The following is a 26,555-nucleotide window of genomic DNA, read 5'->3' on the forward strand; positions in this document are numbered from 1 at the left end:
ATCAGAATCAGAATCACACTTTATTCGCCAAGTATGTTTTGCAACATACAAGGAATTTCATTGGCCAGGTCAGTCATACAATTAAAAGCACCAGATCACGCAAAGAACACATTTTAACATGAACATCCACCACAGTGACTCCTACACATTCCTCACTGTGGTGGAAGGTGAAATAAAGTTCAAGTCTCTTCCTTTTGTTCTTCCTCGGTCGGGGGCCTCGAGCCCCCGTTGACGGGACGATGTAGACCCCCGTAGCCGGCGGCGTTCGGGCCCTCCGCGTCGAGGCGATCAAGCTCCGGCATCGGAGGGTTGCCAGCCCCCCCGCGCCGGGCGATCGAACCTCGCGTCGGTGCTGGTAGAGCCTTCCGCGACGTTGGAGCTCCCGACTAGCCTCACCCAAGACTGCGAGCCCTTGGTGGTGATTCCGCGGTGGTCGCGGTGGGAGCGATCCCAGGCAAGGGATCAGCTCCGATGTTAAGTCCGCGCCCCGCGGTGGGGCTCACGTCAGTCCGGGGAGGTTTCCAGCTCCAGCGATGGTAGGCCGCAGAGCCCGGAGAATGTGATCCGAAAAATTGATCACATCTCCGGGAACGTAAGAGCTTGAAAAAAAAGTTTTTCCCCATCCCCTCCCCCCCCCCCTCCCCCCCCCCCCCACATAAAACAAACCGAAGAACATTTAAACAAACCTTTAACACACTAAAACATAACAAAAACAAAGAAAACACGAACAGACTGCCGGCCATCTCCCCGGCGACCACAAGTAATGTCTTAATGTAGGTGTATGGAGACACAAGAGACTGCAATTACTGGAATCTTGAGTAATCTTGAATTTACTCACCATCCTTCCCTCTTCCAACATTTCCCAATTTCCTTATCAGATTTCTACGAGCTTCAAGCTTTTATCCTCTCCACTTCTCACCTTCATCCTCCTCTCCCCCAGCTTACCTATCTGCCAATCGAAGCATCCTCACGGGAGTCCGCCTGTCACTTGCCAGCCCATCCCTCACCCCTCCCTTCTCTTTTCTCTTCCAGTTATCTCCCCTCTACTCCATCAGTCCGAAGCAGGGTCCCGTCCTGAAGCGTCATCTGTATGTTCCCCTCCACAGATGCTGCCTGGCCCACCGGTTTCCTCCCGTACTGTGTCTTTTGCACGAAAGATTTCACAATTCCCCATGTTCTGACCGTTGCTGTGTGTCTTTAAACCAATTACCATATAGAACCAACAAACACTTGATCAACACAAACGAAACACTGCCATCGTTAAGTAGCATTAAGGGTGAAATACGACATTAAAAAAAACATCGAATAAGACCCTTCAGCGAATGATATTTATTTGATTTATTTTAAAACCAAAAACTTATAAGATTCGCTGAGACGATCCCAAGCTTTTTCTTTAGTTTAAGCACCCATCCCGTGGATATGTACCAATTCTGGTCATTTTATACACTATAACATTTTTTCCATCTACCTTATCAACTACCTGGCAATTAAAATGCCGAGGTAGAAGCTCGTCGTGGAAGTAGGGAGAACCATTCATCTTTCGTAATTCGGACGAGAGGTAAATTGTAGCTCCTTGCTGGGCGAGATGGCACAATGTCTCCACGAGTGCCGGGTAGCTAACTGAGCTGTACACAATATCAGAACCCAAGATGAAGTCATAATTGGTGGGAAAGCGGGCGTGGTCTTCACCCCATGTCAGGGCCTGGACATTTATCCGGTGCCTGCACGCAGAGGGGATGTTGATGGAGACGTTGTTTTCTATTTGCTTCAGGGTGTTCGGTTTATCCGTCATGGTCACTTCTCCACCTAGCGAGAGAAAAGTAAAATCCATTTCTCTTTACTTTCAATTTCATTGATCACGAAGTATATTATGAAACACAATGTCGGGCGGTATTGAAACTTACTTCGAAGAGAATGGGATAAATCATTATCTTAAAACTAGCAGAAAGGTCAAATAGATTGGCGACGCGTTGGACTTCCAGAGTCCACCCAGTCCCTCGTTTGTAAAGGACGATCACATCAATTAGGAACAGAACAAAAAAGATGGCCTGGTTGTCTAGGTTGTTGTTGTTAGAGTTTTAACCTTCCTTGACACCTAGTGAACTGCCCCGGGACACGATTTTGTTATACAGGCCACGACACATGCAGATTCGCGTGAGAACATCATCCACACCACTCCGGCCAGACATGGTCATGTGGTCCACAACAGCCAAGTTGACATACGGTGTGGAATTGACAGTTCCATGGGAAGATGGTGTTGAAGGAGCTTAGGGGAGGAAAAAGACCAAGTATTCTGAACTGGCAACTGACGCGGCCCAGAATGGCTGGAAGACCAAGATTTTCCCTATCGAAGCGGGATGCTGGGGATTTGTTGCTACATCTATGACCAGGCTATTAAAGAAAATGGGGGTGAGGGGTCGCTCCCTCCAACAAGCAATCAAATCATTATCGAATTCTGCAGAAAAAAACTGCAAAAGATTTGGATCAAAATGCTGCAAGATGAAGACAGGAGGGTATGGAATTGAGGGGGGGGGGGACGGGGGTGTAACTGGGACGCTAGGTATCACCGTTGAGCCCTCTGGAGATGTTGTGGGCTTATCAATGAAACGTCAAAGAAGGAGGGTGCCCACCTGATGACCCCGATGACATACCTAGCCTACCTTTCACCACTCCAATCCCACTGCAAATACCAAGAGTGCCGAATTATTACAGGAATAGAAACATCAAATGCTATTAGCTCTACTTCAGACTTGACTTGCATTCTCTGACTTAAATCCCCCGAAACACATTTCCCAGCTGGGAATTGATGACTCCAATATTCCTGAACAATAACACCCCTTTATCGCTACCCGCACGCCCATCATTATTATTCAGATTCCTTGTTGATATCAGGAGGCGCTGGAGTTCATTTCGCTTCCCGGGTGTGCACTTACCAAGTAACGTTGTTAAGATCCCCACGATCCCAGTTCCCGATCCCAGTTCAATCACCGTCTTCCCAGTAAAACTGGCGTTCTGCTTCTCAAAGTACCGGCAAAGAGCGACCCCCTGAAATAATGTAAGGCGTAAAGGGCTCATTTAGGAAGTGATCTGAATCCGACCATTACAGTTATGCAGGGGGAGAGAATGTGATAAATATTCACTATAGAGACACGAGACTCCATTGTGCACTGTCTAAAATTAGCGCCGGGAAGGTGTGTTTGCGCTTTCTTGTGAAGAGGCGCATGCCTCAAGAAAACGATCTAAACGGTGCCCGCATCACATCACCCAAAGTTCAAAAGCCCACTATCCCATCGCTTTATCAATATGTCCGCATCGCAGCTACAGCTGCAGCAATGACTTAGATCTTTCTGGACGAACTCTGCCTGTTTTTCTGGCGGGTTTGTACCAAGTGGCGAAAACATTCAATGCCTACCCTTCCTTTCCGGGTGTGGGCGGGTGGACTGCGCTCCCCACGCCACGCCTCTCGCACTTAGAGTGACCAGAGGGCGAAGGAGGACCTGTTTACTACGGCCAGAGGTCAGGAGCGTCAGCAAGTAAGGGTTCAGTGGGAAGTAATTGAAGCCTCAATATATAAAATATCGCAGCGGCAATCGTGATCCAATGAGCTTCCATCGCACCTTAGCCCAAGAGATGAGACCACAGAAACGCCCATTGTTTAGCCTAAACATGTGAAACAAATGCAAAGTGTAGGTAGACATGGGCTGGAGGCACCGGTTTGGTCATATATCCCAACACCATTTTTTGTTTCGGTGCTTGGAACATCCGAACAGCAATAGACAATAGTCAATAGGTGCAGGAGTAGGCCATTCGGCCCTTCGAGCCAGCAACGCCATTCAATATGATCATGACTGATCACCGCCAATCAGTACCCCATTCCTGCCCTCCCCATATCCACTGAATCCGCTATCTTCAAGAGCCCTATCTAGCTCTCTCTTAAAAGTATCCAGAGAACCGGCCTCCACCGCCCTCTGAGGCAGAGAATTCCACTGACTCACAACGCTCTGTGAGAAAAAAGTGTTTCCTGGTCTCCATTCTAAATTGCTTACTCCTAATTCTTAAACTATGGCCCCTGGTTCTGGACTCCACGAACATCGGGAACATGTTTCCTGCCTCTAGCGTGTCCAAGCCCCTAACAATCTTATATGTTTCAATAAGATCTCCTCTCATCCTTCTAAACTCCAGAGTGTACAAGTTCAGCTGCTCCATTCTCTCCGCATATGACAGCCCCGCCATCCCGGGAATTAACCTTGTAAACCTACCCTCAATAGCAAAAATGTCCTTCCTCAAATGAGGGGACCAAAACTGCACACAATACTCCAGGTGTGGTCTCACTAGGGCCCTGTACAACTGCAGAAGGACCTCTTTGCTCCTATACTCGACTCCTCTTGTTATAAAGACCAACATGCCATTCGCATTCTTCACTGCCTGCTGTACCTGCATGCTTACTTTCATAGACTGATGAACAAGGACCTCCAGATCCCAGCGCTGAGCGCTGTCAAACTACTGCAGGCGTGAACTCTCCAATACATACAGCCAGTGAATCGTACCGTACGGAAACAGACACTTCTGCCGAACTCGGCCATACCGCCCAAAATGCCCCATTTAAGCAAATTCCACTTGCCGTGTTTGGCCAATATTCCGCTAAACCTCTCCTATCCATGTACATGTCCGGTTGTCTTTTAAATGTTCTTATTGTACCAGCCTCAATCACTGGCAGCTTGTTCCAGAAAGACGGCACCTTCTGTGTGAAAACAATGTCAAGTTGTCTTTAACCTATACCGTCGAGATTTTACTCCCCCTGGTGACACGAGAGACTGCAGATGTTGCAATCTAGAGAAACAAAGAAAACTGCAAAATAATATTCGATAGGACAGGCAGCATCTGTGGTGAGAGAAAAAGACTTAACATTTCAGGCTGTGAACCTTTAGTCATCAGATGAAAATGCATCTTGTTGAAATAGAGTTCTGACTTTTTTCTGATTTGCTGCGCGTTATTTCAGGTATTCGGCACCTGCCTGTTGACCTCTGGTAAAGGTAACACATGGGAAACTCGGCAAACTCCAGTCGTTCAGTTAACTTACAGCTTCCCAGACGTAGGCCGAGAAGCCGAGGTTCGCATTGATGAAACGAGCGATCTTTAAATTGTATCCGCAGAACTCGTATTTGTTCTCGAATATGACGGTGGGATCACTTGCCCCGTCCTTGGCGGCGCAGTCGCAGGGCGGCTCCACCCGTCGGACAGCCGACATCTTAATCCCCCGAAATTCACCCTTTGAGTGCTCAAGAAACTGTGGTGGGACCCGCTCCTTGCGGGGAATTAGCACAAGTGATTTCCTGAAAATGTTTGAGCCCGGCGTTTATATAGCGCCCTTCTAGAATTCCGCTCGCCACAAGTATCCCCGCAAGTCCAATGCTACATAGTCGCTCAAGGCATGTGGGCGCATTGCACCGACTGTTTTGTCAAGAGCAACGTGCAAGGTTATCATGTTTTAGTGGTGTGGGTTTAGGGCAGAATGTTATGTATCACCGAGAACAAAAACCATCCCACTTCTGCAAAATGTGGCCTGACTCTCTTACTTCTGAGTGAATAGGCAAAAGTGGACATCATTTGAGTATTTTAAGAAATATTACCGGTTGCAACACCCTATGTCAGTGTCGCAGGAAGGCGCTGACCTGCCCCATCTGTTCTGATTGGTCAGTGGGCTGATATCTACACTCTTCTCAATCAATATCCCATCCACAAAACCATAAGACATAGCAGCAGAATTAGGCTATTCCACGCGTCGAGTCTGCTCCTCCATATATATATTCCCTCTCAACCCCATTCCCTTGCTTTCTCCCCGTAACCCTTGACACCCTTACTGGTCAAGAATAGTATTACTCAAACATATAATAATAGGCCGCATTACTCTCGCCGTTGCAACATCAGAGCATCTTAAAACGTAGAAGATCCTGACGATTTCAGCATCATCGAGATATTGCGTCCTGAAATGTCTTGAAGAGTCGAATGGCCTAATTCCGCACCGAGCACATGAACGTTCCCTCAAATAGGATGTGAATTAGTTGATTAAGTGAACGGGGAGGTACATGTGGAGAAAATGTGAGGTTGTACATTTTGGAAGGACGAGTGAAAAGGCAAATTATTATTGAGATGGAGTGAGGCTACAAAATGTTGTGGTACAAAGGGGTTCGTTGTCTGAGGATGTGAAGCAGAAAAAGTTGTCAGACGGATACAGCAAGTAATTGGGAATGCAATATGAGGGTGTTAATGTGTTATTGTGTTGGGGCCAAACAAATAGAACAAGATGCTGCTGCAAGACGTAGGCCGAGAAGCCGAGGTTCGCATTGATGAAACGAGCGATCTTTAAATTGTATCCGCAGAACTCGTATTTGTTTGGCCAATATCCCGCTAAACCTCTCCTATCCATCTACATGTCCGGTTGTCTTTTAAATGTTCTTATTGTACCAGCCTCAACCACTGGCAGCTTGTTCCAGAAAGACGGCACCTTCTGCGTGAAAACAATCTGTCAGGTTGTCTTTAACCTAAAGATGCTGCCGGCTTTCCACACACCCTGCTTCCCGTCGTTCGAAGATGTTACCCTAGAAAAGGTTAGGCAACTAACTTTGCCCCATACACGAGTAGGTGGTCTTCAAGAGCCTTGATGAGTCCATTTCGACCAAGTACACTTTGTAAAGGAAATCGGACCATTATTTTATATTCCAGTGTATTGTTGCTGCAAACGGCCGCGTTCTTCTCTACAAGATCTACAGCATTACAGTCATACAGTGTGGAAACAGACCCTTCGGCCCAACTTGCGCACACCGGCCAACAATGGCCGGTCAATTATGATATAAGATCATTATTATATCATGATATCATTATGATATAAATGATGAAATAATGATATATCAATTATGATATAAGATCGCCGGGCCCACCACTAAATATATTTAAGATAGGTACAAAATGCTGCAATACTCAGCGGGACAGGTAGCATATCTGGGTAGAAGGAATGGGTGAAGATTCGGGTCGAGACCCTGAAGAAGGCTCTTCACCCGAAACGTCACCCATTCCTTCTCTCCAGAGATGCTGCCTGGCCCACTGAGATACTCCAGCATTTGTCTCTATCTTCGGTGTAAGCAAGCATCTGCAGTTCCTTCTTAAACACTAGATCAGGGGTGGGGAACCTTTTCACGGAGGAATGGCGCATTAAGTTAGCTGTAATCTAATAAGGCCGCATCCAAGAAACTTCAATTAGATATACTTCAAAATGTATATTATTTTGTTAAAGCAGCCCCCATGACTTACTAATGTTTTAATTGTGGCCGTCAGTCGGGGAGGATTATTTCGTTGAATCTTATTTTACTCTTTAGTATTTTAAATACGTTCATTTTAAGAGTAAAATAAAAATAATAAAAGATGAACAAAAACATATTCATAATAATAAAAAGATTTGTTCTACAAAATTTGGATTCATTCAAAAGGCTTAATGGCTTAGAAGGCCGCAGGTTCCCCACCCCTGCACTAGATGTTTTTAGTCAGATGGAGGGCGTAGATAAAACTAGGGACACTTTGTCTTGAGTCATTTTATTGGAAAAGTCATAGTCACAAATTGGTAACACGGATTGTAGCGAAATTAAAATAACTTCGTGCCGTAGTTGGATTGGCGACGAGAAAGGAAAGTACAGAACTCTGTGCTCCTAATCAAATAATTACATTTGCACACATTGTTTCTCCAGTCTATTCGGCTATGCGCTGTTCCGTTTACTCCCAACTCCATTGGATAACCGCGACGCTACCCATAGCTGTTTACTCGTCCAGGGAATTGATATTCCGCCCTGAAACAAGTTAGGGCCTTGAAACAATGAACCGCACATCACAATGCGCTCGCCAAGAAACAATTGCAACACGGATTCACTGTTTCGGATCGCGGTGAGAAATACAGATGTCTCTCCTGACCATTCAGGTAGCGAATTCCAGGCTCTTAACAACCTCCAGTTGCCCCAGCCCCACCCCCAAAAAAAGTACCTATAATCCCTGCACCAGTTATTTTAAATATATTTCCCTATTTTTAACCTCTCTCGACTCTTGCAGTCATGAATTGTGCCTTGTGTTTCTCATTGTAGTTACAAAAATATCTTTTTCGTAACCTTTATGTCACAAAAGATGCTGCCGGCTTTCCACACAGCCTGCTTCCCGTCGTTCGAAGATGTCACTCTAGAAACGGTTAGGCAGGGGGTCTTCAAGAGCCTTGATGAGTCCATTTCGACCAAGTACACTTTGTAAAGGAAATCGGACCATTATTTTAGTTATGTTATGTTAGTATTTTAACAAATTATAGAGTTGCTGCCTCATAACACCGGAGACGTCCAGCTCCACTCTATTTCACGTATTGTTTATATTTCCTCGTACTCCCGGTGACCGCGTGAGTTTCTTCCGGGTGCTCTGGTTTCCTGCCACATTCCAAAATACGTGCAGGCTTGTCGGTTAATTGGCCTCCGTGAATTACCCGCAGCGTGCAGGCAATGGACGCACAAGCGGGATAATACAGAACGAGTGTGAACGGGTGATCGATGGTCGGCGTGGTCTCGGTGTGCTGAAGGACCCTTTTCCATGCTATATATTTAAATCAATGAAACAAGCAAAGCAATCACCCAACGATGCTGATCGTTCCTTCAACATTTCCTTCAAAAATCCAGAATCCTTCAAAAAGAGCGAACAAGGCATGAGACAGTAAATCGAGACCATTTCTACCTTGCAACTGGCGCTGGATCGAAAGAGGTTTTACCAATACATTCTGCAGCGAGAGCCTCCGGCCGGATCCCAGAGATACCGCCTGTCCCGCCGTGTTACTGCGGGACAGGCAGCATTTTGTGCCCATCTCCCGTGATTCGGATTTAAACTGGGGGCAATAGCCTGCTCCACTCTTGGGACACACAACTTGAGCAGGCCCGCTGTGATCATTTCCATTCCTCGCAAGGTGCGAAGTCACAGCTAGAGAACGGAAGCCGAACATATGTTGCTCGCTCACAGACCACGACTCGGGTCACGACAAGATCACCCAAACACATTTTGCAATCAACTGCTATCGGATGGACCACATTGATTTTAGCTTTGGAGTTGCTTAGTGCCCTATTCTATATACTTGGCCGGGAAGTAGTGGAAAGCGTACGAAGGAACTGCAGATGCTGGTTTACACCAACGAGAGACACAAAATGCTGTAGTAACACAAGGGGTCAGGCAGCATCTCTGGAGAAATTGAAAAAGTGACGTTTCAGGTCGAGTCCTTCTTCAGACTCTGAAATGTGAATGAGGAAGGGTCTCGACCCGAAAAACCTATTCATTCTCTCCAGAGGTGCTATCTGACCCGTTGAGTTACTCCAACATTTTGTGCCTATTAAACAGTGAATATTGCACCTAGGCAAGCTCGCTAACTCCTTGGCATCCGTCTTGATTTACAACCACTCACATCTGCACTGGAAGAATATCGCCCCCATCGTCAAAGTCCCGTCAAATGCAATAGGTTTGTCGCAGCGTTTTTTCGATCAGAAGGAAACGCGGGCTGCGGAATTTCGCCCAGCGCGGGCTGTGGGCTGAATACCCGCAAGCCTGGATCTGAACGCATAGGGCGAAGATACGGGCGCCTTCTGGAGTAAATGATCTCTCGGAATGAGCTAACATCACTTTCTTGGTAGAGTGAGGTGAGTTATTAGGATAGCAAGGAGCTCGTTTACCGCTTTCAACATAAACCAGGGAAGGTCTAATGTGAAGGATGAATTTCGTTGTCTGTAGATCACGGATCACGCTAATGGAAATGAATCATAAGCCGAAGACAGACAAAAAAAAACAGGAGTAACTCAGCGGGTCAGGCAGCATCCCTGGAGAAAAGGATTAGGTGACGTTTCGGATCGAGACATTGGTTGTTGTTGGGCGACAGCGACTCCCGAACAGAGCATAGGCAAGAATATTTTTGCTTCTTTAAAAAAGATAAATAATTGGAATTTAAAATGTAAGACTGATTTAATGATAATTTCGAACTGCTTCACTTCGCAATTATACTGCACGGTTTTCTGCCTGTGGTCACAATGAAACTAAACCTCGCTTGAGCTCTAGAAATCTGAATGAGCAGATATAATTTACAAATTAGTCTTCCACATTTCACGTTAAGCATCCCCGGCTGTGAGATTTAGACACGGATTACGCGTGAGCCATCATTAGCTACAGCTAATCACCGTGGGAGTTTAGGATTACCACTCGCGGCATTTCCTGTTGCCATTTAGTTCAATTCCAGATGATGAAGATCAGCCGACGAAATCTCAAGTTCAAGGCTTCGGAAGCCACTAGTTGGTGTGAATGTAGCCAGACCAGACCATATGAAAAAACAGCATTGTGCAGAAAAGCGCCCCTTTCACCTTCTGCTTGTATTGGTGCCCCTCTTGTCAATCAATCATTTTTTTATTTGCTAATTGTGCAACGTTTAGATTAGTTTCAAGACACAGCGCGGAAACCGGCCCTTCGGCCCATCGAGTCCGCGCCAACCACCGATCCCCGTACACTATCCTACCCAATAGGGGCAATTTACAATATTTACCGGAGTCAATTAGCTTACCAACCTGTACGTTTTTGGAGTGGGGAAACCGGAGCACCCGGGGAAAACCCACGCAGGTCACGGAGAGAATGAGGGTGCAGGGTGACCCGGCAGGGTGGGTGAGTGGGCAGATGCATGGCAGATGTAGTTTAATGTGGATAAATGTGAGGTTATCCATTTTGGTGACAAAAACAGGAAGGCAGATTATTATCTGAATGGTGTCAAATTGGGAAAAGGGGAAGTACAACGAGATCTGGGGGTCCTTGTTCTTTAGTTACTGAAAGTAAGCATGCAGGTCCAGCAGACACTGAAGAAAGCTAATGGCATATTAGTCTTCATAACAAGAGGAGTTGAGTATAGGAACAAAGAGGTCCTTCTGCAGTTGTACAGGGCCCTAGTGAGACCACACCTGGGGTATTGTGTGCAGTTTTGGTCTCCAAATTTGAGGAAGGGCATTCTTACTATTGATGGAGTGCAGCGTAGGTTTACAGGGTTAATTCCCAGGATCGCAGGACAGTCATGTTGATAGAATGGAGCGGCTGGGCTTGTACACTCTGGAATTTAGAAGGATGAGTGGGCATCTTATTGAAACGGATGATTAGTAAGGGATTGGACATGCTAGAGGCAGGAAACATGTCCACAATGTTGGGGGAGTCCAGGACCAGGGGCCACAGTTTAGGAATAAGGGGTAGGCCTTTTAGAACGGAGATGAGGAAAAACGTTTTCACCCTGAAAATTGCAAATCTGTAGAATTCTTTGCCTCAGAAGGCAGTGGAGGCCAATTCTCTGGATGGTTTCAAGAGAGAGTTAGATAGAATTTAAGATAGCGGAGTCAGGGGATATGGCGAGAAGGCAGGAATGGGGTACTGATTGTGGATGATCAGCCATGATCACTTTGAATGGCGGTGCTGGCTCGAAGGGCCAAATGGCCTACTCCTGCATCTATTGTCTATCGTCTATTGTACAAACTCCATACAGAAGCACCCAAAGTCAGGATCCAACGTAAGTCTCTGGCGCTGTAAAGCCCCTGCCCCACTTTCATGACTTAATTGGCGACCTCTGACGAGTTTGCCCTTGACTCATACTCGCAGCATGGTCGCCACAAGGTCATAGAAGGTCATAGGAAGTCTTTTACTTCAGCGAGTCATCACGACCTTGACATTTTTTTCAACTCGTGGATTAGGTCGTCCAAGTGGGACAGGCCCTTAAAGCAGCAACTCTACCGCTACTCTACCTAATACCAGATTGGAAACTTTCTACCTACACATACTATCATTTCACTTACACTTTTAATAATGCTGTTTTAAACCATGGACAAAGTGACAGGCTTATTTTGCTCACAAATGGGATATTTATAACTAGTGGATCTCTTGTCATCCGGACCATCGTGTCGTTTATTTCCTTTGGGTGAACCAGTCACACAAATAAAAGATAAGGAGAATATTTACTGTCGGGTAAAAGCGAACTGCTTGAGAACTGCGTGTTTTTTGCCTCTTTGCATACCCTACAATGCATTGCCTTGCTCCGGGGTCAATTATTTCTTTAAGCGGAATGAATGGACACAGGACCGATGAGCGAAGCAAACTGCAGCACTGTAATAACCGGCAGCACAGAAACAGACTTTTCAGCCCCACTTGTCCATGCTGTCCAAGATGACCATTATGGCTAATGCCATATACCAACGGTTGGCCCATATTCTCCTAAACCTTTCCTAATCATCTACCTGTCCAAATATATTTTAAACCTTGTAGTTGTATCTGTCTCTGGCACCGCTCTGGAGATGGTTTCATGTGACCACCACCCTCTGCGTGGAAAAACTTGTCCCTCACAATCCTATAAAATCTTCAAATAAAATCCATGCCCTCTCTATTCAGATTTTCCTATCCTGGAAAAAGGCCTATGACTTTCTTGGGATGCAAGTGTGCATGTAATTATGCATGTGTGCATCTAATGCAATTATAAGTTTTTGTGAGCATCCTAGTTGAATGATATCCTATCAAGTTTCTTTATCAATGATATCCTCTTGCTGCTGTGCCTGAGTCATATGACTGTGTGCAGTATAATAATCCAGTTTACACATTAGTACATATGATCTTTAATTTATTTTAATTGCACAGTTCTGGAGGAAGATAATCATAATTCTTCATCTCTCCTATTGTTTATTCCGTCACTGAAAGATTTTTTGTTTGTGACCTTGCTCTATGAACCTGGCAAAACTAAACAAAACACTTTTTTTCTCTTTTTCTCCCTGCACTAATAAAAATTTCATGGGTTCTATTCCCCCTCCCCCCGATTTATTTACACTAGGTATGCTATTTGTTATTCATTATCCTTCATGATCCGTTCATGATCAGTTGACAAAAGAACATTCCATTCTACATCCTGTCAGTGACCTATGGTTCTCACCAGCTATTTCTGCAATTTCAAGCCTCTCCACTTTCTCTGCAATTTAAAGCTTGTATGTCAAACTTTTCCCAGTTCTAGTGAAAGGTCATTGACTCTCATTTTCTCTCTCTGCAGATATTGCATGAGCATTTCTGCTTTTATTTTATGTTGCAACTGTTTAGTTTCTTCATTGGCAATGGACAAGAATAAAGTTGAATCCACACAACTGCGCCAATCTGAGGGAGTGAGAAACAGATTGATTAGGCTGTCAGCCACTGATCGTGTAGTTGGTGGCTAGGAATGTGTTGCCAGCAGCAAACTTGGATCACTTTCATTAAAGCCGATTCTCAAAGTAATATCCTTATAGGAGAGAGCAAACTCTTTTAGTGTTGTACCAAAACACTATAGTAAGGCACTTTGAAAATGTGAGCGACGTTTTATATCTCCGGATCAGCCTCTAAGCAAATTCACGATGACACTCACTATTGCTTTCAGTGTGTTGGCAGTTTTCATTTCACTGAGGAAGGGGTGGGGTCTACTTACTTTGGTTATTCCATAATTGTACTAATATTCTTTTGCACTAGTCAGTTTTGCACTGCAATCTTGCACCATTCTGCTGTTTAACATTTGTCATATTTAGTGTTGCATATATTATTAACATATATACTGATAATGAGGAAATGAGGTCACGACTCACTGTTATTGATGGTGCTGTCAACCACATAAAGTTTATTCTTTGACCTTTAGGTGAATAAGGAATTTCATTGCACCCTCGTGTATATGTCAAAAACTAACGAATACCCACCCATCCTCAAAACGCTGCAGGCAATTTCTCCTGCATTTGTAGAATGTGCAGCATCTGTCTCTATACTCACACTCTCACCACCATCCAAGGATCTAGCCGGCTCTTCCAGGTGCAGCAGAGATCCTCTTGCATCTCCTCTAACCTCGTCTTTTCCATTCAGGGCTCTCAATGTGGCCTTGTCTACATAATGCCCCTGTCCCACTTAGGAAACCTGAATGGAAACCTCTGGAGAATTTGTGCCCCACCCAAGGTTTCCGTGCAGTTCCCGGAAGTTCTACAAGGCTCTACAAGGCTTCATGCAACACCAGAGAGACAGGGTATATATAAGTGTGAGCGTGGGCAGTCAAGACGTTGAACCGCTCCTGCATACAGTGGCGTACCTACATTTTGGGGGTACTGAAGCTTGAACTGTTATGTGGGCCCTTTTGCAACCAGCAACGAGGTCTGGGTGACCACTGTCACCTTCTTCAATGGTGTTGTTCCACGACAGATCACCACACATTATAATTTCTGTCATAAATCTTAATGGTGTTTTAAATATTTTATAATTATTTTATATTAAATATATTTAGAATGAAATCTTTAATTTAAACGTTTTTTCATTTACGGCTAGCCTACATGATACTTTAATAACCTTTTAATTTTCATTTTAATTATGATTTTGTATTGATTTATATTATTATTAATAATTAAAAAAATGTAAAACCCCTTCTCATACAGTAAATTGACCCAAATGTTTTAAGCATTGTGGACTAAGCATGATATTCACCTCCACAAAGTAGGAAGTGTTGGTCGGGGGGTCCAGGGGCAGCGCCCCAGTGGCGGTTCATTTTCAATAAATTGAAAGTGATTTTCAAACTTTCTGCTGGTAGTTTACATAACAGTAGCTTAGAATTTTTCTAACACATCAGCAGCAAAATAACCCCCAAAAGATATATATTTCATGAAAATAGACAATAGTTGCAGGAGTAGGCCATTCAGCCGTACGAGCCAGCACCGCCATTCACTGTGATCATGGCTGATCATCCACAATCAGTACCCTATTCCTGCCTTCTCCGTATATCCCCTGACTCCGCTATCTTTAAGAGCTCTATCTCTCTCTTGAAAGCCTCCAGAGAATTGGCCTCCACTGCCTTCGGAGGCAGAGAATTCCACAAATTCGCAACTTTATGGGTGAAAAGGTTTTTTCTCATCTACGTTCTAAAAGGCCTACCCCTTATTCTTAAACCGTGGCCCCTGGTTCTGGACTCTCCCAGCATTGGAAACATGCCTCTAGCGTGTCCTATCCCTTAATAACCTTATATGTTTCAATAAATGGACTTGTACAGCTAAAAAAATCGTTACAAAAAATATTACCTGAAATGTCTCTTTGCCTAGCACTGAGATGAGAAAAAACGTTTTCACCAGTTGTGAATTTGTGGAAATCTCTGCCACAGAAGGCAGTGGTCTTGTCTCCTTCAGCAGCACCTTGGTCTCCCTTCCTGAGCTCAGACACCCACTTCTCCTCACCTCACCTATGCACACTTCCCCTCACTTAAACACCTACACCTTGACTAAGCCCCTCGCCTCACTAAACCCCTTGCCTCACTAAACCCCTCGCCTCACTAAACCCCTCACCTCACTAAACCCCTCACCTCACTAAACCCCTCGCCTCGATGATACCTCACTACCAAACTTCTCCTCACACCTAAACCTCGCCTCAACTAAACCTCGCACATTAACCCCACCTCAACTTGACTAAACTACATCTAATCCGCGCCTTGACTAATTGCCGCCTCTCTCCCGTTCCTGCAATTTATAGCCCCCCACCCCCTCTGGCCGTTGGCGGCGCCTCACGTGAGCGGAACAGCTCCAACCAGGGGGGCGGGGCCGAGCACGGAGAGCGGCGCAGGTGCATTGCCCGAGAGAACCAGTGGGAGGGGACGGGTGCACGCAAGCAGGAGTGGAAGAGAGGCGGCGATTAGTCGTGGCGGGGATTATGTGTGAAGTGGGAGGTTTAGTCGAGGTGAGGTTCAGTGAGTTGACGTTTAAGTGTGAGGTGAGGTTTATTTGAGACGAGAGGTTTAGTCGAGGTAAAAAATCAGATTAATTTAAAGGAAAAGAAAAAAAAATCAGAATTCCAATTGAAATCGGAAGAATATCTGGACCTATGTCACTTCTGGGGCCCCTCCGGGATTAGGGGCCCTGAAGCTTAAGCTTCATTAGTTTCACAGTAGATCCACCTCTGCCTGCATACAGGGGCTGAGTTAACTTGTTTATCTCTACGCTAGGGAAATGCTTCACCCTGTTATCTAGAGTGTCGCCATTGTTACAGGGCTGGCGGTAATACATGAGTTAGAAGGAAAACTAAGCCCATATCCGTATGCTTGACTCTCATGAATTGGAGACATGTGCAACAAGCCCTCCTTGGAATGGACCTCCTCGATCAGTTAAATTCTTCACTGCATTTTGAGAATGGGCAAATTATTTGGTCTATCCGGAGGTTGAAGTTGGAGCAATTACAGGAGCACCCCATTACAGGAGCAAATGAAACCAGCAGCGTTTACTGGAAGAGACCTGCTCCTCTCTACCATTGACTCAGATCTGGGCACACACTTTCCCAGTACTGTGTATGCAAACTCATGAGTATTTACCTGTAGTTTGCATTGCCGCCATCATCCACAGTTCTCTGGTCTAATTGAATGACGATAGGAGGGAAGGCCAGGCCCACAGGCGCTCCCCATCATGTTATGTATTATAATGCCAATCCAACAACAGGTCGGAGTCCCCTGGAAGGTATCATCGCTTGTGAAAAGCTGATTGTCATCTTATGAATGATGCTCTTTTGGAATACTGCCTTAGCTTGACAACAGCTGTGGTTAGCAGGGAAGAAGGAAGTGTAAAAGGGTTACGAGTTGAGATTAAATATTGAGATGTTATGTTGCAGTTGCACAAGCCAATTATGAGGTTACACTTGGAATATTGTGCTCAGTGTTGATCAGCCTGCCATAGGGAAGGTGCCATTAAGTGGGAAGAGTGCAAAGAAGTTTTGGGAAGGTGCTTCTGGGAATTATAGGATCTGAACTATAGGAAAAGATTGGGCATGCTTGAACAACATTATTCGTTGGAGCTCAGAAACGGGAAGGATGATCTTATAGGGATGTAAAAAATCATGAGGGAATAGATAGGGTGAATGCAGAGGTTTTTTTCCCTAATGTAGGGAATTGGTTTAAGGTGGGAGGGGGATGATTTAATAGGAACACAGAGGGTGGCGGGTATATGGAACAAACTGCCAGAGGAAGTAGTTGATGAAAGTACAACAAAACGATAAAATGCAATTGGACAGGAACATAGCTAGAAAAGATCTAGAGGGAAATGTGCCCAGTCCAGGCAAATGGCACAAGCTTGGATGGGGTATCTTGGCTGGCATGGATGAGTAGGCCAAAGAACCTGTTTTCACAATATGATTCAAATTCTTCTATATACCTGAAGATGATGGGAAATTGGGCTAACTTATTAAAGGTAACTTGAAGATCATGACAAAAAAGGCCAGTGCAGTAGTTAAAGTGGAAAGATACTGAGACTGCAAAATAGGGTTAATTGCAACAACGATGGCAGAGTTCATTAGAACAGATATAGCTGCGTGTGGGAGTGAGAATGGAGGACAATTCACAGGATAAGTAGTTCTGCAGGCCCACAAAGAAGGAATCATTTTCGACAAGAATGGCGGGGGGTAACCAGCCCGGTATAAATCAATAACTAATTAAGAACAGGATCTTGATAATTTATTGTGAAACTGTAGAATTCATGTGTAACTATCACAATGAGAATGCTATAAAGTACTTGGAGATTTTTAGAAGGACGGGGTATTTTTGAGCTCTCAGGAATGCTCTCCAGTATTTACTGAAATAAAACCTTAATAAACCAAACTGTTTGAGAAAGTCACCACTGCTATATGACATTTTATTTTTATGTCACTTTAATCTGGCTGTAATTACAAGGACAGCTGGGACACACATAAAAGCCAGGTCAAACATAACAATCTCTCTATCAGTTGATGTAGATTTGATGGGCTCAGTGGCCTTATTCTTTGCTCCGAGACTTCATGACCTTCCCAATACGAGTCGAAGTTTTCTTCACAGTTTAAAAAAATAACCTGCCACAATTTTCTTTCGTCCAAACTGAATGGTCTCACATTTGCATTGATGAACGTTCATTTGCCAAATGTTCCCAATTTGCTCAATCTATTAAAATCTCTCTGTAATTTATAATTTCTGTTTAGAATGCTGCCCATTTTAATGCAATTAACAGAATTAAAACTATGGCTTCCATCCCATCAATGGGGACACCAGGAAACATTGTCTTCCTCACAGATCCTCACAATGCACACCACGGCACATAATCTGCCCAGTCGAGTTCCTGATGGTTATTCCTGCTGCCTGTCTCCTGTAGGTCAGCTTGCTTCCCAGTCAGGTCAAAACTTTGCATTTAATTTTACGGTTTATTTTGCTAAGAATTAGACGGAAACAGCTGATGGGTCTTCTGCAAGAAATGTACCTGAGGAACAGGAACAATAGGATGTATACAAGGGTTAAGAGCATACCTAGATGAGAGGCAAAGGTGGAAGTAGGTGATTCAGTCCTTCATGCCTTCTCCATCATTTTACTACATCATGGCAGATTTTTTTTTCCCTAAGTACCATTTTCCTGCATGTTATTTTCTAAATATCTAAAAATCTATCAAACTGCGAACGTTTGGATATAAAGAACCCACAACCCTCTTGCACTGCAAATTCCAAAGACACACTATACTCCTGGTAAAGGAATCTCCTCTCTCCTCTTTCCTTTATGGCATACAGTTTTTTTTCATATTGACACTCATGCCAGGTACGGAGCCAGGGGAATCTTCAAAGTTTAAGGATAAGGGGGATATCTTTTAGGACCGAGATGAGGAAAGCTTTTTTCACACAGAGAGTGGTGAATCTCTGGAATTCTCTGCCGCAGAAGGTAGTTGAGGCCAGTTCATTGGCTATATTTAAGAGGGAGTTAGATGTGGCCCTTGTGGCTAAAGGGATCAGGGGGTATGGAGAGAAGGCAGGAACAGGATACTGAGTTGGATGATCAGCCATGATCATATTGAATGGCGGTGCAGGCTCGAAGGGCCGAATGGCCTACTCCTGCACCTATTTTCTATGTTTCTATGTTTCTATGTTTCATTTGTGCACCTATTCTGCCATGCCTTTAAGAATTCAAGATATTTCTGTGAGATCATCCATCATTCTTTGAAACCCTATATGGTCTGTTTCATCTTCTCATGTCCAGCTGGCTACTAATCAATCTGATGAACCTTCCATGCACTCACTCCACAGAAAGAACATCCTTCCTAAGTAATGGAGACATTCCGTGTGCCCATAAATCAGTTTAGAATGCCATTTAATCTTATGCCCTAATATTTTTGCCTTAAAGACCAATATCCACTTTCTTTCTCAATAGCTTAATGAACCTGCATGCCATCCTCCAGTGCTCCATGTCTAAGGCCACCCAGGCCCCTCTGAGTACCAACATCCCTCAATCACTGCCCATTTAAAAATTACTCCACTCTTTACTTCTTCTGCAACATTTTCCAATTACATTCCATCTTCCACAACCTCGTTGTTTCATTTAACCAATTTATTCTCCCTGAAGCCTCCCTGCAACACCCTCACAAGCAGTAATGTATCACTCACATATATTAAACGTCTCTCTATCCCTCCCCCACCCAAATCGCACTAGCTTCTCATTTTCACTCAACAAACAGCTAACAATGACCTGTTTCCTTTGTCATCGTTACTTTTTTGCATATCTTTCATTCATTGTTCTTTATCACCCTACATCATTGTCTATATCTCTAATTTCCCTAATCCCTAACCACTGAAGAAGGGTCTTGACCCATAATGTCACCCATTCCTTCTCTCCAGAGATGCTACCTGTCCCACTGAGTCACTCCTGCTTTTTGTGTCTATCTTATATTAAACATCAAGTCAAGTCAATTTTATTTCTATAGCACATTTAAAAACAACTCTTGTTGACCAAAGTTCTTTACATTAGTGTAGATACTAACTTGCCACAAACAGTGGTACTTAGATCAACAATACATACATAAATACATACAGCGCTCCCTCAGAGGTCCTCAAGAAAGGCTTGAGAGTAGAAATAAGTTTTAAGTCTAGACTTAAAAGTTGATGGGGGGGCAGTTCTGATGGGAAGAGGGATGCTATTCCATAGTCCAGGTGCTGCAACCGCAAAAGCGCGGTCGCCTCTGAGCTTATGCCTAGACCGCGGGATGGTCAGTAACCCCAAGTTGGCCGATCTGAGGGACCTGGAAATTATCTGGTGGGAAAGCAGATTTTTGATGTACGTGGGGGTGAGCCCGTTAAGGGCTTTGTATACAAAAAGAAGGAACTTGAAATTGATTCGGAACCGCACTGGGAGAGAGGCCAGAATCGGGGTGATGTGGTCCCTTTCTCGAGTGCCCGTCTCGCTGCAGCATTTTGGACCAATTGCAGGCGGGACAGGGATGATTGGCTGATGCCAGTGTAAAGGGAGTTGCAGTAATCAAGACGGGAGGAGATAAATGAGTGGATGATCTTTTCGAGATTGTCAAATCGGAGGAAAGGTTTTATTTTTGCTATCGTCTGAAGCTGGAAGAAGCTAGCTTTTACCACGGCATTGACTTATTTGTCAAATTTCAACGTGGAGTCAAATATCACACCAAGGTTTTTGACGTGAGGTTTGAGTAATGGGGTAAGGCTACCAAGGCTGCCTGCTATCATTTTGATGGATTCCGAGGGACCGAGTAGGATGACCTCAGACTTACTCTCGTTTAGTTGGAGGAAGTTCTGGGCCATCCAACACTTTATATCCTGAGGCAGTGGGTAAGACTGAGTAGATTAGATTGTTTGTTGGGTTTGAGGGGGAAGTAGAGTTATGTATCGTCTGCATAGCAGTGGAAGGAAATGCCATATATTTGCATGACTTGGCCTAAGGGTAGCATATACAGAGAGAAGAGAATGGGGCCTGGGATGGAGCCTTGTGGAACCCCGCAGCAAAGGCTAGCTGGGGAGGAGAAAAAGTTACCTATGTTAAACATGCTGGGGAGGAGAAAGAGCTGGGGAGGAGAAGAGTTACCTATGTTAAACATGCTGGGGAGGAGAAAGAGCTGGGGAGGAGAAGAGTTAACTATGTTAAACATGATCCCATCATCTGAATAACAGATTGCTAACATCCAGCATGAATCCCTAAATCACCCTATCAGTCACAGTCCTAACCAATAAACAACTTGTTTATTCTTACTCGCTGTATATGTCCACCAACTCCAGTATTTTCACTTCAATAAAGCAAAACTTTGATAATGTACTGAAATCTTTCTTCTAATTTTACTTTTGTACTTATGTACCAGTTTGTGTGAAGAAGCTAGAACGAAGGGAGCGAAGAATTGTTGATGTTACAACAACCCTACAGCTCTGAAACTTCTGTGGAAGAACCATTCGAGAAGAGATTTATCTAATCCACCATGTCCTCTGGTCCTCAATTCACCTACTCTGGGCAAGTGACTGCATCTACGCGATCTATTCCTCTCATGATTTTATACACCTCTATAAGAACACCCCTCATCCTCCTGTGTGCCAAGGAATAGAGTCCCAGCCTGCTCAACCTCTCCCTATATCTCAGACCCTCTAGTCCTATCAACATCCTCATAAATCTTCTCTGTACCGTTTCCAACTTGACATCTTTACTATAACATGGTACCCAGAACTGAACAGAATATTCTAAATGCAGCCTCACCAATGTTTTATACAACTGTAACTTGACCTCCCAACTTCTACACTCAATACTCTGACTGATGAAGGCCAGTGTACTAACGACACACCCTAGAGCCCTACCATTCACTGTGTAGGCCCTGCCCACATTAGACTTTCAAAAATGCACCACCTCACATTTCTCAGTATTAAATTCCATCAACCATGCCTCAGACAACCTGGCCAATCGATCAAGATCCTACTGCAATTTTTCACAACCATCTTCACTGTCAGCAAAACTACCCACTTTTGTATCATCAGTAAACTTGCTAACCTTGGAGTACTGTGTGCAGTTCTAGTTGCCACACTATAAGAATATGTGACTCTGGTGAAGAGCAGATTCACTTGGATGTTGCCTTGATTGGAGGACTTTAGTTAATGGTAAGACTTTAGAGATTGGATCAGCTGGGCTGGTTATTTCCTGAAGCGAAAGAGGCGGAGAGGTGACATGATAGAAGTATGTAAGATCACGAGGCATAAATATGGTTATATTCTCAAAAATCTTTTTTTCCCATGGTAGGGGTATCAAAAACAAGATTTAAGGTGAGAGGAAGGAATTTTGAAGGACATCTGTGGAGAATGTTATTTACAGAGAACAGAGCATGCTGGCATAGGAGGTGGTGAATCAGCATACATCATTATATTTAGGAAGCATTTAAACAAACACAAATAGACAAGGCATAGAAGGATACAATATGAATGTGGTCAATTGGTATTAGTGTTGATGGCCAAATGGCTGGCACAGATCTGGTGGGCTATGACTGATATAAGAGGGCCACTAATTAAAAATGGGTGTCATCTACTTAAGACAGATGAAAAGTTAGATGGGGTTGAGGGGAATGTGATATTGACGTTACAATCAGGTAAGCCATGATCTTATTAAATTGTGTAGCAAGAATGAGAGGCTGACTGGTCTACACCTACACTGGAGCAGTGTTTGAATGAAGGGTCTGAAGAAGTGGTGTTGTCCGCAAATGTCACCTATCTATGTCCACAGATGCTGCGTGACCTGTCAAGTTTATGAGAAATTTGTGTTTTGCCAGAGATGGATGAATTACTTCTCAGAGAGGACTGGGGCTACAATCCCAAAATTCAGAGAATCTGAGGCTATTTCATTAAAATAAATAAAATTCATAACGGGCTTAAAAGAGTAGGTGTTAAAAGTGTTTTACCCTGGCTGGGAATTCTACATCTGGGAATCAGAATGTGCGGACGTGGCGTTAAAGGACGAGAAGCCGAAGCAAAGAAGTGGAAGCCAAATAACCGAATGGAAATGAAGCCGAAACGTTGAATAACCGAAGCGTACGAACCCAAAACGCCAACTAACCGAAAGGGTGGGACGCTTAAAACCCAACTAACCGAACGGCTGCATTGCCTAAAAGCAAACTCACCGAATGGCCGCTCAGCCGAAACGCCACCTACCAGTCGGGCCGATGGCAAGTGTGCATGACAACAAGGTTCCCAAATGCAAGAACTATTTATACATGTAACATTTTTGTTTTTAAATCTGCCAAAGATCATAGAGTGGATTCACGTCTGACTAAACTTATGCAGAGCGGCTATGGACGTTGAGAAAACAGGCACTGACAGTGGTCCATGTGAAAGGACAGTGTTGTAAAAACAAGCCTGAAGGCTTTGTGTCTCAATGCAAGGAGCATTCGTAATAAGATGGATGTGTTGAATGTGCAGATAGCTATTAATGACTATGATATAGTTGGGATCACGGAGACATGGCTCCAGAGTGACCAAGGCTGGGAGGTGAACATCCAGGGATATTCAATATTCAGAAGGGATATACAGAAAGGAAAAGGAGGTGGGGTAGCTTTGCTGGTTAGAGAGGAGTTTAACGCAATAGAAAGGAAGGACATTAGCTTGGAGGATGTGGAATCAATATGGGTAGAGCTGCGAAACACTAAGGGGCAGAAAACGCTAGTGGGAGTTGTGTACAGGCCACCTAGCAGTAGTAGTGGAGGATGGCATCAAACAGGAAATTAGAAATGTGTGCAACGAAGGTATAACAGTTATAATGGGTGACTTCAATCTACATATAGATTGGGTGAATCAAATTGGCAAGGGTGCTGAGGAAGAGGATTTCTTGGAATGTATGCGGGATAGTTTTCTGAACCAAAATGTAGAGGAACCAACGAGAGAGCAGGCTATTCTAGACTGGGTATTGAGTAATGAGGAAGGGTTAGTTAGCAGTCTTGTTGTGCGTGGCCCCTTGGGCAAGAGTGACCATGATATGGTCGAGTTCTTCATTAGGATGGAGAATGACATAATTAATTCAGAAACAAGGGTTCTGAACTTAAAGAAAGGTAACTTTCAGGGTATGAGACGTGAATTGGCCAAGATTGACTGGCAATTGATTCTTAAAAGGTTGACGGTGGATAAGCAATGGAAGGCATTTAAAGGCTGCATGTATGAACTACAACAATTGTTCATCCCAGTTTGGCAAAAGAATAAATCAGGGAAGGTAGTGCATCCGTGGATAACAAGGGAAATCAGGGATAGTATCAAAACAAAAGATGAAGCATACAAATTAGCCAGAAAAAGCAGCCTACCAGAGGACTGGGAGAAATTCAGAGACCAGCAGGAGAGGACAAAGGGCTTAATTAGGAAAGGGAAAATAGATTATGAAAGAAAACTGGCAGGGAACATAAAAACTGACTGCAAAAGTTTTTATAGATATGTGAAGAGAAAAAGATGAGTTAAAACAAATGTAGGTCCCTTGCAGTCAGAAACAGGCGAATTGATCATGGGGAAAAAGACCATGACAGACCAATTGAATAACTACTTTGGTTCTGTCTTCACTAAGGAAGACTTAATTAATCTGCCGGAAATATCAGGGGACCGGGGGTCAAATGAGATGGAGGAACTGAGTGAAATCCAGGTTAACCGGGAAGTGGTGTTAGGTAAATTGAATGGATTAAAGGCCAATAAATCCCCAGGGCCAGATAGGCTGCATCCCAGAGTACTTAAGGAAGTAGCCCCAGAAATAGTGGATGCATTAGTGATAATTTTTCAAAACTCTTTAGATTCTGGAGTAGTTCCTGACGATTGGAGGGTAGCTAATGTAACCCCACTTTTTAAAAAAGGAGGGAGAGAGAAAACGGGGAATTACAGACCAGGTAGTCTAACATCGGTAGTGGGGAAACTGCTAGAGTCAGTTATTAAAGATGGGATAGCACCACATTTGGAAAGTGATGAAATCATTGGACAAAGTCAGCATGGATTTATGAAAGGTAAATCATGTCTGACGAATCTTATAGAATTTTTCGAGGATGTAAATATTAGAGTAGATAAGGGAGAACCAGTGGATGTGTTATATCTGGACTTTCAGAAGGCTTTCGACAAGGTCCCACATAAGAGTTTAGTATACAAACTTAAAGCACACGGTATTGGGGGTTCAGTATTGATGTGGATAGAGAACTGGCTGGCAGACAGGAAGCAAAGAGTAGGAGTTAACGGGTCCTTTTCAGTATGACAGGCAGTGACTAGTGGGGTACCGCAAGGCTCAGTGCTGGGACCCCAGCTATTTACAATATATATTAATGATTTGGACAAGGGAATTGAATGCATCATCTCCAAGTTTGCAGATGACACGAAGCTGGGGGGCAGTGTTAGCCGTGACGAGTTTGCTAGGAGGCTGCAAGATGATTTGGATAGGCTGGGTGAGTGGGCAAATGCATGGCAGATGCTGTATAATGTGGATAAATGTGAGGTTATCCACTTTGGTGGCAAAAACAGGAAAGTAGACTATTACCTGAATGGTGGCTGATTAGGGAAAGGGGAGATGCAACGAGACCTGGGTGTCATGGTACACCAGTCATTGAAAGTAGGCATGCAGGTGCAGCAGGCAGTGAAGAAGGCAGTGAAGAAAGTGAATGGTATGTTAGCATTCATAACAAAAGGATTTGAGTATAGGAGCAGGGAGGTTCTACTGCAGTTGTACAGGATCTTGGTGAGACCACACCTGGAGTATTGCTTACAGTTTTGGTCTCCTAATCTGAGGAAGGACATTCTTGCCATAGAGTGAGTACAGAGAAGGTTCACCAGACTGATTCCTGGGATGTCAGGACTTTCATATGAAGAAAGACTGGATAGAATTGGCTTGTACTCGCTAGAATTTCGAAGATTGAGGGGGGATCTTATAGAAACGTACAGACTTCTTAAGGGGTTGGACAGGCTGATGCAGGAAGATTGTTCCCGATGTTGGGGAACAGAACAAGAGGTCACAGTTTAAGGATAAAGGGGAAATCTTTTAGGACAGAGATTAGAAAAATATTTTTTATACAGAGAGTGGTGAATCTCTGGAATGCTCTGCCACATAAGGTAGTTGAGGCCAGTTCATTGGCTATATTTAAGAATGAGTTAGATGTGGCCCTTGTGGCTAAAGGGATCAGGGGGTATGGAGAGAAAGCAGGTACAGGATACTGAGTTGGATGATCAGCCATGATCATATCGAATGGTGGTGCAGGCTCGAAGGGCCGAATGGCCTACTCCTGCACTTATTTTCTATGTTTCTATGACAGCACCTACCAACAATGAAGGCACTTTGAAACCAGTTGCCCCAAGCCCTTCCCACAGGACGGGGTTTTAACTCGGCATTAAAAGTCAAAAAAGAGTTACATTGATTTAAAAACAAAAATGTTACATGTATAAATAGTTCTTACATTCTGGAACCTGCTTAATTAAGTGTTGGGATTATTTCCCTGTCCTAACCATGCCTTTGCTTTAGCCCGTATCCATTCCATCTCTCCCTCGCAAAGATGTGAGATTTCATTAAGAGCACACTTGGATGAATAGATGCAAGCGGCATGTAAAGTGTCTCTTCCATGCTCGCAATACATGAAGCCGATGAAATGAGACAACTGTCACACCAAATATAGACACAAAATGCTGGAGTGACTCAGTGGGACAGGCAGTATCTCTGGAGAGAAGGAATGGGTGGCATTTCGAGT

The 26,555-nt window shown here is 44.1% G+C and overlaps 1 protein-coding gene across 1 annotated transcript; it reads right to left on the reverse strand.

The window, feature by feature from the left end:
- Positions 1–658: 658 nt before the first annotated feature.
- Positions 659–5,323, reverse strand: LOC129699948 (EEF1A lysine methyltransferase 3-like). Its single transcript, XM_055640046.1, has 3 exons — positions 5,081–5,323; positions 2,934–3,045; positions 659–1,806 (listed from the first exon to the last, which is right to left on the reverse strand). The coding sequence occupies exons 1-3, from the start codon at positions 5,246–5,248 to the stop codon at positions 1,394–1,396; spliced, it is 693 nt and encodes a 230-aa protein (XP_055496021.1). The 5' UTR covers positions 5,249–5,323; the 3' UTR covers positions 659–1,393.
- Between the last annotated feature and the right edge of the window lie 21,232 nt (positions 5,324–26,555).

This window comes from Leucoraja erinacea, chromosome 9, assembly GCF_028641065.1.
Source record: "Leucoraja erinacea ecotype New England chromosome 9, Leri_hhj_1, whole genome shotgun sequence".
Classification (NCBI taxonomy): Eukaryota; Metazoa; Chordata; class Chondrichthyes; order Rajiformes; family Rajidae; genus Leucoraja; species Leucoraja erinaceus.